This window comes from Phalacrocorax carbo, chromosome 2 (genome assembly GCF_963921805.1).
Source record: "Phalacrocorax carbo chromosome 2, bPhaCar2.1, whole genome shotgun sequence".
Classification (NCBI taxonomy): Eukaryota; Metazoa; Chordata; class Aves; order Suliformes; family Phalacrocoracidae; genus Phalacrocorax; species Phalacrocorax carbo.
The window spans coordinates 52,531,866-52,551,256 of record NC_087514.1 but is presented as its reverse complement, the minus strand read 5'-3'; the positions used below and the strand labels follow the sequence as shown (position 1 = coordinate 52,551,256).

At 41.2% G+C, this 19,391-nt stretch overlaps 1 protein-coding gene across 4 annotated transcripts in view; it reads left to right on the top strand.

The window, feature by feature from the left end:
• Nucleotides 1–2,223: 2,223 nt before the first annotated feature.
• The window catches only part of MIB1 (MIB E3 ubiquitin protein ligase 1), an 86,293-nt gene continuing 69,125 nt past the window's right edge, over nucleotides 2,224–19,391 (top strand). For all 4 annotated transcript variants that reach the window (XM_064442887.1, XM_064442886.1, XM_064442885.1 and 1 more), the window contains exons 1-4: nucleotides 2,224–2,941; nucleotides 13,129–13,300; nucleotides 16,044–16,173; nucleotides 17,925–18,029. In XM_064442887.1, coding sequence (XP_064298957.1) covers nucleotides 2,713–2,941; nucleotides 13,129–13,300; nucleotides 16,044–16,173; nucleotides 17,925–18,029 — 636 coding nt within the window. In that variant the 5' untranslated portion in view covers nucleotides 2,224–2,712. The remainder of the gene's footprint in view (nucleotides 2,942–13,128; nucleotides 13,301–16,043; nucleotides 16,174–17,924; nucleotides 18,030–19,391) is intronic.

Sequence of the window (19,391 nt, the reverse complement as noted above, 5' to 3'; positions counted from 1 at the left end):
TTAATTTCAGTTACTACATGCAAATGCAATAAGCTAGTACAAGCTGTGGGTAGCTCCTGTATGGGGAGAAGCATCTGCAAGAAAACCCAAACTGCCTGGCAATTGCATACTTCCCTAGGGTGGTAACTGTTAGTGTTCTGAGGTTTCCACTGCAGAAGCAGAAATCAGCTTGGGAGTGCCTATTGTCAGGACACAATTTCATGTCTAAGGCAACATTCTTCAGGCTTAGCAGGGGTTAGGAAAGAATTAATTCTGTGAGGAATGTGGTGGTAGTCTGGTGGTTACATATTCATATTTTTCTGCTCTGCTATACGTATTGTGAGAAAACTACACAACAGAAGTCAGGAAATTATCTCATAGACTCTTCTAGGCACATTAATAACCACAAAGGTGGAAGGAAGCACAGAAGCAGTAAGAATACCCAGGATGCAAAGGTAGCTGGGCTGCCTTTTATCAGCCATTTCCCTGTTGACTAAGAAATGGTATTCTTTTTTCCTGGTTTAGACTTGTCTGTCCTATAAGATGGATGCTTTTAAAAAGTTGACACAGAACATGGTTAAAAATAGATGAAAACAATTGGAGGACCATTTTAAAAATGAAGAATCATATTCTATGTAAGATTAGCCAGGATGCATGGAGTTTAAGGAAACCCTTGAGTGTTGTGAGTGCTAAGAGAGTAGTTTATGAAGAATTGCATTGCAGGTGTGTGCTCAAAGTTAGTGTAGGTACATCATCTGCGAGGGATGCAATACCCTAAGGTGGGAAGGGCAGGTGAAGGTACAGATTCCCCCATTTTGCTGACTGGAGTACCTGAGAACCAGCTAAAAAAGCTCCTGGGCCACAGAAGTACAGCCCCACTAGCCTCACCTCAATAGCGTGCAAGGCTTGCATCTGCAGTTTGAAAAGATAATGGGATTTCAGGGCACAGAAGTAACTGAAAAACGCAAAACAAATTTACCTAAGGGAGATTGGGAAAGACTTGGTTGATACAATTTAATTGATAATCATAGACTCATTAAGGTTGGAAAAGACCTCTAGGATCACCAAGTCCAACTGTCAGCCCAACACCCCCATGTCTCCTAAACCACGCCCTGAAGTGCCACATCTACATGTTTTTTGAACACCTCCAGGGATGGTGACTCCACCACCTCTCTGGGCACCCTGTTCCAATGTCTGACCAGTCTTTCAGTGAAGAAATTTTTCCTAATATCCAATCTAAACCTCCCCTGATGCAGCTTGAAGCTGTTTCCTCTCATCCTATCACTTGTTACTTGGGAGACGAGACTGACACCCACCTCACTACAACCTTCTTTCAGGCAGTTGCAGAGAGCGCTAAGGTCTCCCCTCAGCCTCCTCCAGGCTAAACAACCCCAGCTACTTCAGCCGCTTCTCCTAAGACTTGTTCTCCAGACCCTTCACCAGCTTCGTTGCCCTTCTCTGGACATGCTCCAGCACCTCAATGTCTTTCTCATGGTGAGGGGCCCAAAACTGAACACAGTACTCGAGGTGCGGCCTCACCAGTGCCGAGTACAGGAGCACGATCACTGCCCTGCTCCCGCTGGCCACACTGTTCCTGATACAAGCCAGGATGCTGTTGGCCTTCTTGGCCACCTGAGCACACGGCTGGCTCATGTTCAGCCAGCTGTCGACCAGCACCCCCAGGGCCTTCTCCACCGGGCAGCTCTCCAGCCACTCTTCCCCAAGCCTGTAGCGCTGCCTGGGGTTGTTGTGACCCAAGTGCAGGACCCGGCACTTGGCCTTGTTAAACCTCACACAGTTCAATTAATTCACATCAATTAAATTGATAATCCCTCTGTCACTAAAGGGAGAGGCTATACAAGCAACTTCTCCTGGATGGAGAGGGAAGCAGGGGCCTTGGGAAGCCCGGCGGCAGGGGCGCCCTCCCACCTTGCCGCTGCCGCCAAAATCACCTCAGCGCCGGGCGGGGCCGCTGCCCTCGGGGGACTCAGCCCCAGAAAGAATCGCTGGGTTGGCGACTTGGGCAGCCCCGGGCGGCTCTGCCAGCAAGAGATAAGCACATCCCTGTTCCCTTCTCCGCTTCCACCGGGGCGGGCCCGCGGCCCGTTGGGGGAAGGCGGGGCAGCGGCAGCGGGGTCAGTGCCCACCGCGGCCCCGCAGGTGGCGCTGGAGCGCCGCGCCCCGCCCCGCCCCGCCGCGCCCCGGGCCCCGCCGCGCCGCGGCTGCGCAGAGGAGCGGAGGGCGGGCGCAGGCGCAGGGTGGGGAGGCGGGCGGCCTCCGCCGGTCTCCCTGGTGCCGCCGCTGTTCACCGCTGCGGTTCCCGGATGTAGCGGCGGGCGTGCGGTGGTCCGGCGGCGGTCCGGCGGCGGTGGCGGCTTGCCGCTGTGGGGCGCGGGCGGGGGCCGCCGGGGATGGGTGCGTAGGTAGGTAGGAAGGGAGCAAGCGAGGAGAAGAAGAGTCGGCCGGAGGCTGCCGCCCGTCAGCTCCCGCCGCCGCGGTCGAGTCCCCCCGGCCCGTCGGAGGGGTCCTTCCCCCCTCCCCGCTCACCCTCGCGTCAGGATTGCCCCCCTCCCTCCCGCTCCCCTCCCTCCCTCGCCGCACCGGCACCCGCGGCCCCTGTCCTCCCTCCCCGCGCCCGAGGCTGCCGTCCCCATCGGGGTCCCGCTCCGCCGCCTGCGGGCTGCGCGCCCCCTCCAGCCCCCCCGGGGCCCGGGCCCGCGGGGCGCCGCCGGGATGAGCAGCTCGCGGAACAACCGGGTGATGGTGGAGGGAGTCGGAGCCCGGGTGGTCCGGGGCCCGGACTGGAAGTGGGGGAAGCAGGATGGCGGCGAGGGCCATGTGGGCACCGTCCGCAGCTTCGAGAGCCCCGAGGAGGTGGTCGTGGTGTGGGACAACGGCACCGCCGCCAACTACCGCTGCTCCGGGGCCTACGACCTCCGCATCCTCGACAGCGCGCCCACAGGTGAGTGGGGAGCGGGGGGGCGGGGGGGGGGGGGCGAGGGCGAGGGGCGCCCTGGCGGCTCGGGGAGGGGGGGTGGGCAGCACCCCGGGGCCCCCGCGGCGGGGTGAGTGAGGGTCCCCGGCGACGGGTTGCTCCTCTCCTTCCCTTTTCGGGGTGCGCCTTTCCCTCTCGGTTTTTCGGGAGGGGGGACGAACCAGCTACCCGCCCCCCTCCCTCCGCATGGCTGCGTGTGGGTGCTTATATGTGTGCGTGCGTACGTATAGGTACAAGCTAACTTAAAATAAGTTGTGGCGAGGAGAAGTCGTCTTGGGACTTTTAAATAGGGGTGGACAAAGCAAAAGTGATATGCCGTAGAGAGCAGGCACACGGTATGCTGGGGGTGGGGGGCAGCGGAGGGAGGGAAGCAAGATGATGATACCTTAAGGTTTTGCTTTGTTTTTAACCTCCCCCCCCTGAATTTATGTTTCATAGTTGTTTTTTTAAATGGTGACAGGCATTCTGAGTCAAGTACGGGGAGGATTGCAGAAAAGAGGTGTAGCACCTTTTTGCTAAAGATTACATCAGGTGGTTGAAATAGTGTTTTGTCTTGTAATCTGCATGTTGCCTTTTATCTGTATTGCCAGACCTGCTGTCAAACAGTGAAGGCACTGGAGGAAAAAAAATACATTAATTCCTTCTTTTAATTACTTGGCTGCTCGATGTTTATCCTTTAAATTCAGTCAGTTTGGACAATGGGTTTAGATCTGCACTGACATTATGCGGCAGTGTTAGTGTTGCAAACACTGCAGGGAAGTGTTCGTTTTAGCACCTGTTTTTACAGTGAGAACTCACAGAAAAATATGTTGTTTAGTTGCATTAGAAATACAGTGAGGTGGTTTTGGGTCGGGCAGGATTGCTTCAATAATGAAGTGATTAGACTGATTTGTTGGTACTTAGATGTACTGTTTTTGTAACATGCCTTAGAATATGCCTTTAGAATATGATGGAGAGGAGAGACCATCTTTGAGCCAGCTATGTGTAGTGTTACAGAAAGGAAAATTATAGCAGTGTGTTGAAGCCAACAGACTTTTGAAGAGAGCATAATGGAATTAATTCTAATTAATTATGAAAATGTTGCTAAGAAAAAAAACCAACACACATTGCATGGTGAGCCTTTGAGATGGAGTTAATTTTTCAGTAGCTGACTACGTTCCTCTCCCCTGGCTTCATGGCTGGTTTCTTTGGTTGTTGTTTTGGAGGGTAGTTGCTATTAAAATGAGCTGAAAATCTTTTTGAAAAGGACCTTGGAGCAAGAAGTTAAGAGTAGTCTTTCAAGTTGTCGACCCTTGTCTTGCAGATGTTTATGCTTTGAAACTTTACCTGCATTTGATGTCCTGTTGAAACCAGTGGGACTACTTCTGCTTAAATGTTAAGTGCATGCATAAATGTTGAATATGAGCCTTGAATGCTCATTATTTTAGTGCTGCTTTGACATATTTGCAAGATGACGGTATCTTGTTAATTGCATCTGGAAGCCTACACTTAACACTCGGTTTTAAGTCCCTGGTTTTTGTTTTTGTTGGCTTTTTGCTGCTTTATTCCTTCTAATTTTCAGTTATACTTACACTTTTGTATTAGAATTTTAATTTCTGCTTCAGGTAGGACTATGTATATTGCTGGGAGGAAAAAAAAACCCAAACCTCAAACAATGCTGTTTTCAGGCTTTGCACAATGGTATTTCTCTTCCTGAGGTTTTTGGCCAACATGTGCATCAGCCTGATGGGACTGCTGCATGGAGCTACCCAGGGTTGCTCTTTGCTGGAGGGAGTTACTTTTGAGGTCATGGTTCCAGGAAGAGTAAAACCAAAATCTGTACAGCAGTAGCAGCCAAAGGGCAAAGTTAATGGAATTAGGATGCTGTTGATTTGGACTGAAATTCTGGTTTTACTACCAATTCACTTTGTATTCTTGGGCAAATCACTTCCCTTCTTCAGTTTTCTACCTTTTTGTAATTACATATTTTTCTCCATGGTAGTGACTATCCATTCTTTAGAATAAAGGACTCTGTCTTTGGATGATAGTTTGATACTATCTCTAGGGGCATTTAGATAATTTTGATATAAACAGATACAGGAAAATTGGTGTTAGGTGACAGGAATTTCTAACTGTTGTATTAATAACGATGTTGAGAAATGAAATGTTATAAAATATGGGATGGCTTTGGTTTGAAGGTACTTAGCACAGGGTTAAATTGTGCCTCTTGGAGCTTAAAATGCAAAAAATTTATCAGGTTTATAAATCTACAGTCCCAACAAGATTGTAAGTTTATAGTGATAATAAATATAAAAATAGAGTAATAGAAAGCAAAACTAAATTATTTGTTGCTGGGAATTATTTTTAGTAGGTGTTCAAAACCAGACTTGATTGTAAGTTTTTAAAAGCAGTGCTTGCAGCCAGAGGTGCTTCTTTCGTGAGTTTGAGGCCTGTGCAGCCAGAAACAGTAGTGATGCATCAGGAACCCATTGTGTTATAGAAGTAATGTTTGAAGCTCATTCTATTACCAAAAAAACCCCCAGATAAAACCCAAACCCTGAGTTTCATACATGTATGTGTGCATATATATATGTATGTGCCTTTAATGCCAGAAAAATGTTTCATAGGCTTAATGATGTATTGTATTTTAATGGTTGTAGGCTATTACCAGCATTGTGAGTCTGTTAACTTTTTCTAAATCTTAAATAGCCTGAGTACTAAGTTTTTAGGACTGTCTTTAAAATAAAAAGTCATCAATGATTTACATAAAGTATCTCTTCTAAGCTGTTTGCTCCAGATGTGGTCATCTGGGTAATGAATGACTTGTGATAGGAAGTTTTGTTTTGTTTATGTCTATCAAGCTAGCTGTGTTAGCTGCCCAGTGGTGATCATATTTACATTGGCCAGTGTTTCTTTAAGAAAGACAGAGTGATTGAGAGCAATTTTTACTAATCACTAAGAATCTGAAAAGAAAGGAAATTTCAGTTAGGAGACAACTACACAGGACCTAACTAAAGTGTCCTCTCCTCTAAGTGGCATAAGTAGTGGGATGTGATAGATTAGCAGTGCAGTGTGGTTGCCTTATTACTTGTAAATAAGTCCTGGTCTTCCTGTAAAGTAGCCTTTTGCCAGGATCTAGAGTCTTGAGGGATCCCTTTTTCTGGTAGTGTTGTGGAAAAGGAAGGGAAAGGAGTAGTCTTCTGAGTTGCTGAACAGAAGCTAAAAGTATATAAACCCAAGCTTTATATTTAGAAGGGAAGGCAGTCTTTTGCCAAAGGTAAAGGCTGTACAGTAGCGTGTTTGTAGAGAGTACTCCTGACTATGTTCACGTAATGCTCATGATCATTACAGAAACTTTGTGTTTATTCTTTCTGAAGATTTGCTTTCTACAAAGCTTAGGCAAAAATTAGTTTGTCATCCGTTTCCTCTTTTATATGGTTGTTCAAAGTAACAACGTTGTTTTCCTGCTTAAGATATTTACTCCACTGTGTTTGAATAAGGGGAGTTGGTGGAGAGGCTGGGGTCAGGAAATAGAATCTTGTTGTGGAATTGTCCCCACAGAGTGAGCATCTGTGTGGCGTGAAAAGCTCTGTGTGCTGTATTCTGCTAATACTGAAAATTTAGGTGTCAGGATGGCTTTCTGTACTTGTATTAATAGTTTTCTGTAACCTGAAGAGTTGCATAAATCATCATGAAGTCATATATTTTGGAACATTTTAAAAGGTAGAGCACCTTGGATGAGTTATCCTATGTATTTGTTTGTGCTTTTAGCACATCAAGTGTCATTTAAGACAAATTATCTTAGTCAAGATTTTTTTTTCAGTGGCTATTTGTAAATACTGACAGAACCCCTCACAAGTAAAAAAAAAAATTCTAATATCTTCATGAACAGTGGTACTTGGAAAGCCTGGTGGTGTGGTGTGGCGGGTTTTTTTATAAACATGTCCTTTGTTCTTCCTGCCCTTCCCCCATGTCTCCTACACAATAATCCTTCCCTCCTCATATGTCTTGTGATACCCTTACCAGATAGGACACATGCTTTGGCAAGTCTGGCATCTCTTGTATATAACAATTAGTCGTCTGGCTGCTGCCAAACAGGTTATTTAATAAATTATTTATGCTTGTGGGGACACTGATTTGAGTTTTCACACAATTTGTCAGAATCTGGTTAATCTGTAAGAATTTTTTGGTTTTAGTTTGCCTGGAGTCTGGCCATAGTGTAAAAATTATCTCGAGTGGAAGAATGGGAAGAAGGAAATGTTGGGATTGCTTTTTAAATTGGGGTGTAAATGAATCGGTTTTCTAAGTAGTTTCTGATATCCCTTGCCTGATGGTAGTATTGTCATTATGATACAAAAGGATTTTGGCTTGTTAGAATTCTCTAGAGAATGAGTCCATTGGAAACCAGATTTTGTTGGTTCTGAGAAGTGACTGAAATCACTACTGACTTTTGCTGCGATTAACAGTGAATGGTATGGACACCCCTTGTACATCTTATTTTCCTGTTTAAATGTTCTTTTTATTGGACAGTTGTATATCGCCACCTTTGACAACAATCTTTAATGCAACAGAGATATTTGAAACATTCAAATAGCAATTGGAGCAACACTGCTTCTGTTTCCTTTCACAGCTTTAAGAGCGAGCATGGGTTTTAAAAACTTGTAGGCAAAGGCTGTAAAATTGATGTATAAATGAGTGGTGACAGAGGAATGGTGGGCTAGGTAATCCAGGGAAGATTTGGGAATAGATGGCAAAAGTGAAAATAACTGAGGCAGAGACATAAAGGTAGGAAACAAATATGAAATGGAAATAGGAAAAAAGTTAATGACAAGTGGAGATCAGGAGTACTGCATTTTATTGTGTGCCAGGGTTGGAGGGACATTAGGAAATGGCAGCTATTCAAAAGTAATTAGGCATGGTGAAAGTACCCTTCTCGTTACCTGGTTTCTTTTTTTTTTAGTACAGTATGGAGGATGATACAAAACCTGTTTCATTTTGAAATAGCCTGTTCCTAGGAAATTCTGAAGAACGCTTTAGAGGTTTAGTTTTTGCATTATCTCATTTTAGAGAACTAAAGTGCTCTTCTAGTTCACAGCGGGCCAGCTGCATGGATGATGTTTGAATTCTGAAGTTTTTATGGCACTTTAATGTATTTCAGTAGTTTAATTAATGCATTCTTTCCTAATATAAACTTTGTAAAGTTTGTGTTTTTCAACCTTTCTTAAACAGCCTTCCTTTAGAAGAGTGGAAGCAATTTATGTGACAGATACAGGTTGTGTTTAGGTCAGGATTTCAGTTTGGCTCCAGAGCCTACACTTGACCTGGTTGTTCCTGTGTACTGTGCTTCACTGTACATCATGGAATGGTTTTGGAGCACACAAACTGGTTTACTTTTTGGTGAAAGTAAATTGAAAGATACAATCTCAATGCTGATGAGTGTTCAGTCCACTGGGCTAGAGCAGAGCTAGTCTGAAACATTATAAATATGTCATTCCCCAAATGTGTGTAGTGCCAGCATCGGGTCCTCAGTACTGTATTTTGGTGAGTAGATGGTGATAAGTAGATGGAGATCACAGTGATTCAGGTTGTCCCCTTGCAGCCCATGGAGGGCCACAGTGGAGCAGGTATCCACACTGCAGCCTGTGGGGGACCCCATGCTGGAACAGGTGGACATGCTCTGAAGGGAACCTGCAGCCCATGGAGAGCCCACGCTTGAACAGTATTTTCCTGAAGGACTGAGGCCTGTGGAGAGGACCCATGCTGGAGCAGGGGAAAAGCGTGAAGACCTGTTGTGGACTGACCATAACCCCTCATTTCCCATCATCACTGAGACTTCTTCACTGAAGGGGTTGCCAGGGATTGGAATAGGCTGCCCAGGGAAGTGGCTGAGTCACCATTCCTGCAGGTATTTAAAAGTCTTAAAGACGTGGTGCTTAGGGACATGGTTTAGTGGTGGACTTGGCAGTGTTAGGTTAATGGTTGAACTTCATCATCTTAAGGGTCTTTTCCAACAGAGGTAGTTCTATAATTCTGTCTCCCGTGGGGAGAAGCAGGGAGATCAAAGAGTTGGGAATGAAGGAGTGAATTTGAGTCTGGGAAGAAGGGGAAGTGTAGGGAGAAGGTGTTTTAGTTTTTGTCTTTCTCACCATCCTCTTTTTTTTTGGCAATGGTTTTAATTTTCCCCAAGTCAAATCTGCTTTGCCTGTGATGGTAATTGGTAAGTGATCTCACTTTCATCTCAACCTGCGAGCTTTTTCATTTTATTTTCACTCCCAGTCCTCTTGAGGCGGGAGAGTGAGAGAGTGGCTGGGTGGATGTCTGGCAGCCAGCCAGCCATGGTCAACCTGCCACACGTAAGTACCTATAATATCTAGTTCAACGTAAATATTCTTTCAATCTTCTTTGAAAAATGCTGTTGATTTAAATAGTTCAATTTGTTTGTGTTATGGACATAAATAAGAGTTTAGCTATCAGACTTTGTGATCCAGTAGTAGCACCTTGTTTTAGCATCTTTTTTTAGGAGATGAGGTTAACTCTTACTCCACTGCCACTAGAGGCATACAAATTTACTTCTTCCTCCAGATCTCTAGTGCAATGGTTAAACATTCTGTAACATGATTACTTGCGTGTGCTCCTGCCCTGCAATGCTTCGTTTGTTGTGCCAGCAGTGTTGTGTGGCACCACAAAGAACGGGATTGGGAAACCAGTCCAGCTGAATATTTTTCCTCCTGGCTGTTTTTCAGCTGGGTATGTTTCTTGATCAAGTTTACAGCTCAACTCTACAAAAAACCTTTTGCTGGCGTAATGGAAAGAATAGAGCAGCATGATCAGGTGAGGCATGCACTGAAGTGGGTGTTGCTGCTGGAATCGTGTGTCAGGGAAGGGATGAAGAAAAGCTATATCTATCAGGGTGATGTTTAGGGGTCTGTGAGAGAGAGACTCCAAATACAGACATGCACTGTTCTCTTAAGTCCCAGACACTGTAGTCAGTAAAGTGACTTTTGAGTCAAACATGTTTGTGTATTTTTTTCTTCATCTTTCCTGAGGAAGTTTTTCTGAGTTTTTCCACAGCAGCTTTTGCTTCACTGGCTAGAAGTATTTTTATTTAAGTTTACTGTGAGATGACCTACTTTTGTATTACATGACTTATGATTATAACCTCTCTTTTGTCCTCTTTCCTGCTGCTTGGACAAATTGAAGAATCCTGCAGCACCCATGTCCTTGGTCCAGAATAAATATGATCCTTGGCAAACTGTCTTCTCTGAAGTTCAGCAACCATTAAAAAAATTGCAAAGATCTGTAACTACTCTGTTTCTATGTGAAATATCAATTTAGCAATCAATTAAAAAAACACAAACCCCCAAACCAAGTACCACCCCTCAATCCTAAGCACCATAACTAGTTAGACGTTTCAAGCAAGGGAACAAAACAGTAACAGGTTGTCTGAGCCATTTTAATGCACCTGCTCTTGAAGACTAGCAAAAAAGTAGTAAATGGTTCAATACAATTCATAGCAGTGAGGTAGCCACCACAAGATCATAGCTAATACTATCTTTTTGAGTGTTACAGGTAAGCAACAGATACCAGATGTCAAAGCCTCAGCGTACATAACAAGAAAGATGGTTAACATCAAGGAGAAAATTCTCCATGTTGGGAACAAGGTCATCAGTGGAGTTGTGTGTGGGGAGAAAAATGTATGGGTGATTTCCAAGTTCTTGCTTTGTAGAAAAATAGCTTTTTTAGTTGTTGATACCAGACAGCAGATACTTTTTAAATGTAGAAGGTTAGTTGAAAAGTACAATTCTGGTATATGAAGTGTGTTGTCTGGTATTTGGAGTTGGTAAATAATGTTATAGGTTATAGGACTTGTCTGTGCCAGACCTTCAGAATTTCAGCACAGACTTCATGGTCAAGATATGGATACCACCTTAGTCATAAACCACTTCAGGAATTGCTGTGATCATGTAGTATAATGTCACCGGTTTCAGGGTTTTTGTTGTCACTGAAGGCTATCTTTGGCTGTCCTGAAGAGGTGCTCAGATCTCTGTGGTGCTATGTGCAGTCTTTGATCCAAATGTGTTGCTTTTTCTAGCCTTAACTAAATATTTATTCCAGTGTTTGTGCATCAGGAAATTTTTTAATCATGAGGCCAGAAATCTTCCTAAATAGGTTTATAATCAAGGTTGGAAGAGGATGGAGTGAGAAGACCTCTTGGTTAGGAGAAGTGATACACAAGGTGATTTTGCTGGCATTCAGAAGGACCTTGACAGGCTGGAGAAATGAGCCAGCAGGTATCTAATGTACTTCAGCAAGGGGAAAGGCTGAGTCTTGCACCTGGGGAGGAATAACTGGTACAAACTGGGGACAAGTGGCTGGAAAGCAGATTTGAAGGAAAGGACTTGGGTGTCCCAAGTGACCATGAGCCAGCAATGTGCCGTTGTGGCTATGAAGGACAGTGGTATCCTGGGCTGCATTAGGAGAAATGTTGCCAGCAGGTAGAGGGAGGCGATCCTTCCCCTCCACTCAGCACTGGTGAGGCCACAGCTGGAGTGCTGTGTCCAGTTCTGGGCTCCCCAGTGCAAAAGAGCAGGGACATGCTGAGTGTGTCAAGTGAAGGGTTGCAAATGCGTTTTAAGGGATCTTAAGGCATCTGGTATGAGTAGAGGCTGAGGGATCTGGTAGTCTTTAGCCTGGAGGAGGCTCAGGGGGATCTTATCGGTTTATATAAATACCTGATGGGGGTCGTAAAGAGGATGGAGGCAGGCTCTTTTCAGTGGTGTAAAATGACATGACAAAGGACAACAGGCACAAATTAAAATACAGGAATTTCCACTTAAGCATAAGAAGAAATATTTTTGCTATAGGGATGACTGAACACTAACGGGCTGCCCAGAGATTGTGGAGTCTGCATTCTTGGATGTGCTCAAAACCTGACTGGATTTGGTCCTTGGCAACCGGCTCTAGTTTACCCTGCTTTGAGCAGTCATGGTTGGAGTAGACAATTTCCAGGGGTTACTTCCAACCTCAGCTATTACGTGATTCTGTGAAATGATCAGACAGGAAGGCATTTCCTTCACTTTTGTATCTCCAACTGTTGATTTTTCTTCACTGCTGGTGGGTCAGCTGTTGGATGCAAGTGACTAATAGGTTTATAGTGAATTTGGCAGTCATTTCCAAAAGCATCCCGTCTGGAGGGGACAAAACACATTCTTTTTCCTCACTAATTTCAGCGTGATCTAGTTTTTTGGCTGTTTTTTTAAGGGTGATTGGGAAAATTCTGTGTTACTCCAACCTTTTAGTGCTCATTTTTATCTTGTGCTACAGACTGAATGCCAGTGCTTCTCTTCTATTGCTCAATTTTTTTCCAAACAGCAGCAGAATTTGAATTTTTTAAAAAATAAATCTGTGGCTGTTCACTGTATTCAGAATGCATGGATGGAAACTGTGACTGGTCACTTTCACTCTGCTGTAGCTTGGCAAGGCTGTAGGAGTAAGTAGTCTTGAGAACCCAGTTCTTATGGAAGGCTGGGCAGAGCACATGCTGGTGGGTTACATCTGGCCTGTCTTTGGCACATTATTTTACAGAAAACCAACATACAAAGCAGTAAAACGCTTAAAAAATGGTAACAGATTTTCATGAAGCTAATGGCGTCTGTCCAAGAGAACTTAATTTTTTCCTATATAAAAAAGGATAGAGATAAGCACTTATCGTTTTCCACTGTACAAAATGTGTAAATCAAACCAATGATTTTCAAACTGTCAGGCACAGTTGAACGTAGTAGCCTTTGTGGTATAAGGTTGATAGTCTTAATCCAGAGATAAAATTCCAGGTTGCCTGTATATTTTGATACATGCATTTCTGACCCCTTAACTTGTAGTTTAAGGGTTTCTTGTTTTATTTCTCTGATTTGTATAGACAGAAAAAAACCCTATACATATTTTTTCAGCTTTTTGAGCTGAGGAAAGATAAAACCTTTCGGGAACAGACTGACAACTGGAGATACGAGACAAAGTCCATTATCTTTCCCTCTGTCATTTAGGCTGGTAGGGTATCACTAGTAGCTCTTCTTTATTGTTAACTTTTTAATATTGGGTTTCAAATTATAGTGGTGTGCAAAGGAAATCTGTGTAGTGATGCAGCAAAGTTCTTAGTATTTTTTTTTCTTCTCCCACAGGTATCAAGCATGATGGGACTATGTGTGATACTTGTCGACAGCAACCCATCATTGGCATCCGATGGAAATGTGCTGAATGCACAAATTACGACTTGTGCACAGTTTGCTATCACGGGGACAAACATCACTTGAGGCATCGTTTTTACAGAATTACCACACCAGGAAGTGAAAGGTAAAATGTACTTTTTTTTCCCCTCATAACATTAAATAGGAACAGTTAATTGTGGTTAACTTCTAAACTGCAGGTTTGGTTACTGAAACTTGGATTAGATAAGACAGTGGCTTGAGGTGTAGATTCTGTTACTGGCTCTATCCCTCTTTGTGAGGGAGGGTAGATAGAACAGATCTTTGGAGACTGGAAAACATGGACATTTTAGAAAGAAAGCCACAGAGGAAAAGGTTAGTATATGAACATTCAGTTTCTTTTAACCTCATTGCATTCTTCCTAGTTCTTGTGTTGTCATAAAATAGATTTTAAAATGAAGGCAGTTATCTTTACACAATGTGTAATCACAAAATGATTTGTCAGTGAATTCCTGAATGTGAAACTTTAATTGGGTTCAAAAAAGGTGTAGACAGATTGAGGGAAGATACTCTTCTTGTGGACTACAAAAACCAGAATGATCTGGAGACAAAACCTCTGACTTGAACTGCTTAAACTGCTCACTACAGAAAGCAGAGAAAAGAGGCTATGAAGGGTTGTTCTACCCTTGCCTTGGTTTTCATGTTCTTTTCTTAAGCATCTATTATTGTCTCCCAATGAAGAACTCTGAACAAAATTGGCATTTAGTGTGTTCTTGCATAGCTGTTCTTATGTTCTTGAATTCGAATAACTTGTCTAAATCCAAACCCCTCTCTGTCATGATTTATGTGCCGGTTAAGTGAGAACAGTGATATTTGCCTGTTACTAAATACTTGGATAGCTATGGTAAAGCATTGTGTAAAGGCTACATGCTGTGGTAACAACTCTGATAACTCTCCAGAATGTTCTTTTACTAAATCGTTGGAAGCTTTTTTTTGTTAGCTATGGTACTCAGTTAAATATGGCATGTGTATGACATTTATTTCCTCTTCTTGGAGAAGCAAAGTTGACAAATAAGTTATGATTCTGTTATGTGCTTTTATTAGTGCTCTTACAGTTAAGGAAAGTGGTTGGAGCCCACGAACTGAGTTTTTGTATTGTGTGTTGTAGGGACTGTGTTTTTCTCTGACGCTTGCCTTGAAGCTTAACTATGGCTCAAATGCCCAGGTCATTCGGTTTAACCAAAAAGTAATTCATACCAGCAGATCTAGGTACCAAATAGGTATCATAAGCCTCGCGTCTTAATTCTAACTCTTGTTCTGTATTAGAACATTAAGTTGAATGCAAGTGCTGGTTTAGTGTAATTAATAGAGAATAGGTAACAAAATACAAACCTGGTTTTCTATTTCTTTCTTTCTTTCTTTCTTAAAAATCTCATTGCTTTTGAGAATGCTTGCCAGACTTTTCTTCTTTCAAGGTGAAGTTTCCTTTGTAGTTTCCAGTGGTGTGTTCTGGTGTATAAAGCATAATTTTTAGTGTATAAAGCATAATTTTTAGTTTTGGAGATACTTTGTATGAAATATACAGAGTTGCAGGAAATCTTCTGCATCTTGTCACTTTCCCCCTATCTTTGTTTACTCCCATTGAGTTCTGTTTTGCAACTCTTATCTAAAAGGCAACTTCATCTGCCAAGGAGCTGTTTCTATTGGATTGAGCTTATCTGAGAAAAATTGATTAAAGTTAACTGTTTGAGGGAGGAGGAAAAGGCAAAGCAGTGCTATTGAATTTGAGGGGTATTTCTTAGGGTAGATGGCAAGAGGTGTCTAAGGATGTTTGGATGAAGGAAACATTAACTACTTATTTTATTCTCAGGTCTGGGATATCATATGGGCAGTATACCAAAGTAGTGCATGCTGGTTTTTGTCTGTTTTGTAGGTGTTGAGATCTTTCTAAAATGCTGCTCTAAACAACATAACTGTTTCTGTCACTCTTTTATATTAGATTAAAATGGCTAATATTTTCGTGTGCTGTTTGCAGTAACAGTTTAACTTTCTCCTTGTCTGCCATCTGCTGGATGTTAAAAGTTTAGCAGGAGGGTGATACACTTCCTGAAGAGGTCAGGAAACATTCAGAATTTCAGCTGAAAAATACTTTTGTCTGGCAACATATTCCTGGCATGAAGTAAGAAATCTGGTTGCATGCCAACTGGTGGCTTTTGAGATGATTGAAAAGGCAGGAAAATGTTTCTCTTTGTTTCTACTTGTGAGTTAAGCCCAAACAGAACAGTTTGTATTTATCTACTTCAGTTCTGTTGGAGCCAGAGGGAAAGAAGAGGTTCGCTTTGGAAAAAGAACGTATTACGACTGAAAAAAAGGATGTTCATATATTGAATTGAATTTGCCAAGATATTCTATAAGAAGTATGTGGAAAATAAACTGAGATATGGAGGGGAAAGATGTAGTAGCTCTTACTTAATAACATAATTTTGAATAAAAATGGCAGGGCAATTTCAGGTCAGGGTGCATCTAAGAGAAACAGAAATGTGTTGTTTATATGACTTTCTTTTAATGATTTTAATAATATGAGTACAGATCTGTATGTAAATGATTACAAGATTATTGCTGGTAATAGGATGTCTGGAGAAGACTTTATAATTAGAATTAAAATCTAATTATAAACATACAATAAATCAGATCTAGGAAGATCATGGCTTTTTTATCCTGTGGGCTGCTGTTTGAACTGAGATTGAATGGATGCAATTAAGGCACTGATATCTGCATTTGTGGGATTATTTTTGTTTCAAGATGTTCTCTTTCCTTCCCATCCCCAAAGATTTGTTTTGGACCTTCTTTATCATCTTGACATTTGTGGGTTCTTCTTTTAATAACTTCAGGGTATTGTTGGAGTCTCGCCGTAAATCCAAGAAAATTACAGCAAGAGGAATCTTTGCAGGTGCCAGGGTGGTGCGAGGAGTTGACTGGCAATGGGAAGATCAAGATGGTGGCAATGGGCGTAGAGGAAAGGTAAAAAAAAATGGTTTAAATAACAAGATGCACTTCTGCATGCTAATGTAATGGTCTCAGTAGCCTTTCTAACTGTAGAATAAAAACATAATCATAAAAGTTACCATTTTAATTTGCTGGACATTTTGAAATCGTATTCTGTAATGTTCAAGCATTTTGAAAGAGGAAGGGATGTATACTATGACTAGTTCTTTTTTATTTTAATATAAATTTTATAATACCAGCACAATATTCTTAAAACTACTAAATTTTTGTCTTGGTTGTTTGGTTTAAGACTGGCTTGTAACAACATTAAGGTCTTGGGCACATTGTAGCATTACTAGAGAGCTGGTATAAAAAGCTCTCAAGAATAGACCTTTCTGGTCATCACTGCGTCCTGTAGTCTTACTGCTTGTGAGGCAGCATGTTTGTGTATCTCTTGCTCTTAGTTTTCAGTGCTTGCACCCTGGATTTTTTTTTTTCTAATAATTATAGGGTCTTTTCCAGTTGAAAATGAAAAATGTTGCAAGTGTTGGTGGTTGATATTAGATTACTGGCTTAGGACATTATATGAGTGGTTTTGATTTGTTGTATAATAAAAATATTTGGATTTATTGAAAATCACACAGAATGATACGTTATTAATAACAACCTTTGCAAATTTTCCATTTACAACTTACATTTACCTTCAGAAATAATGAATGCACAGCAGGGACTGTAAAATATACTATGACTTTTATCACCAAATGTGAGGTGTTCTAGGAGAATTGGATGCCCTTCCATCTTGGTGAACTGGTGTTTTTTGTTGCATTTATTTTTAGTACACTTAAGCAGCATTTAAAAGACAGTGAAAATTTCCTGACTAAGATATTTAGCCAGTTTAATATCCTAAACATTTATGGAAGCTTTAGGACTTTTGGGGATTTTAGATTTTATTGAGAGGAAGTAATAAATTTAAATCTCCTAAAGCAAGGGATATTCAGATGCAGCTTTTTTCATCTTTATTATTTACCCCTTGCTCTGAATTTAGCAAGGTATTTTGAAATCTCTGAAACTTTGCAAAATGAGTCTTATCCTGCATTGTCTGCTTGTGTACTAAACTTGAACTAGTGGGATTACTTGCCAGCTGAAAACATGTCTAAATGCATGTAAATGTTTTTAATGGGAAAAGCAGATGGTGGATAGTTTTTAAATATAAATAAGAATAAAGACAACTTCTGGAAATTTATTTTTTTGAATAATGGAAGTGTTTTCAGAATTTGATGCATGGCCTCATGATTTCTGAAATGTCCGGGAAAGTCCTTTTCACTTTTGTACTGTTAAACAGATTGGCTTTGGAACTAAAACTCTGTCGCCTAACATAGTGCACTGCCACCAGGGTAATGCAGGATAAACCAGACATATTGAAGTAATTAAAATAGTTACCATCCTGGTTTTCTTAGTTAAATGTTGCTTCTAGTAAGAACATGTCAAAGCATCATAACATAAATTTTTACAGTTCAGAATTTGTTCTTTACTTATGTAGTTGGATAACCTACCAAATATGCAAAAGAAAAGTAGTCCTACAAAGTATATATTCAGGCTGCCATCATATTAAGACACCTAGAAAACATTTGTATCAAACAGAAAACATCTTCAGAATACATTTTATTAAATTCAGTAAAGCAACTGTACCTTGAATTATCCTGAAGAGATTAGTAAGGTTTTAAGTTCAAATTGGGCTTCTAAGTCTTTGTTCTAGAGATAATTTTCTTATTTTTAAAACTGAATAGGTAACTGAAATCCAAGATTGGAGTGCTTCGAGTCCTCACAGTGCAGCATATGTTCTTTGGGACAATGGTGCTAAAAACCTTTACAGAGTTGGCTTTGAGGGCATGGTAAGTGTAAAAGAACACAAAGCATAAAATGCATGGTGGGGGAAGGGTAGTAGGAATAACTTGTTGTGCTTTATTATCCTGCTTTTGTAATACCCTTTGTCAGTTTGCATGCTATTAGTCAGGTCATTGTGAATACAGCTGTATGGATCATGCATATGTATTAGGAAGACAGTCTGATCTGGGAATTTATAAAATGTGAATAACTTACAGTTAAGGGCAGGTTTCTGCCAGAGTATAGTAAACATTTACATCACATACATGATTATCTTACTGTGCTACTATTGTGCTTAAATTAAAATTCAGAAAGGAAAAAGAAGTTTAGTCATGAACTTTAAAGACCCTTTTTCTTTAACTCCTGAACTCTTCAGTTCACTTCAAAATTTTGGTGTGATTACTGCAGGATTTGCAGTTTTTAAATTACTGGCAACACTCAATCCTCTTGAGAGCAATTTTTTTTTTGTCAATGGAAAGGTGTTGAATTAAGTTACAACCTTAATTTGCTTTAGCACTAAATTTTTCTTTTTAACTTCCTAGCTTCTGCAGCTACTTCTGAAGCTTTAGAGAAAATGGGTCAGACTCTAGCCTAAGTGCCTTCTGTTGCTGGGTTTTCTTATCCTAATGTGGGTCAGGGAAAGGTTACTTTGATTATCAGCTGCTTATAATGTCTTAATTAGCATTTTCTTTGAATTATTTTTGTTTGATACTGCAGAGGAAACCATGTTAACTTAATATTGAAGTGTCATCTTGTCAGATGTGTATCAGTAATAAAAGGTTAAACAATTAGTCTACTTTTTTTGAAAGTAAAATATTTTGCCTTATGGCCTCACTTGAAATAGTTTTTTATAATGAAAAATAAATACTAAATACCACTTTTGCAGTAAATACATATTTTAGTGTCAGGTTTAGAAAGGGTAAGACTCTTTAGTGCAAGTCAGCTTTTCTGATTCATGAAGATGTTAAGAATAACATATAATTTAACATTTAATTATGTCCGTCATGGTCCCCCATCCAGTTCTAAAGAAAATTCCTTATATACTGGCAAAAGGGAAAGTAAGTTATATGTAGTATTATGTAGTATAATATTATTAAACCAGTGGTTGGTGTCTTCTCCCTTATAGTTGATTGTGGTGCATAGAGAAGGAGCACAATTACAAAATCTAGATAGAATGAGATACAGATCAATTGATTTTTGTTTGTTGTTGTTGCAACGTCACTTACTATGTTAAAATTTGTGCACTGCATAGCAGGAGTGTTGTGGAATCATTAAAGATTCCTCTGGCCGCAGGGAAAAATACATTTGAGAGAAGTTATATTCTGTTCTGAAATGGTTATTGCCTTAATAATAAACATATTATCTGTAAA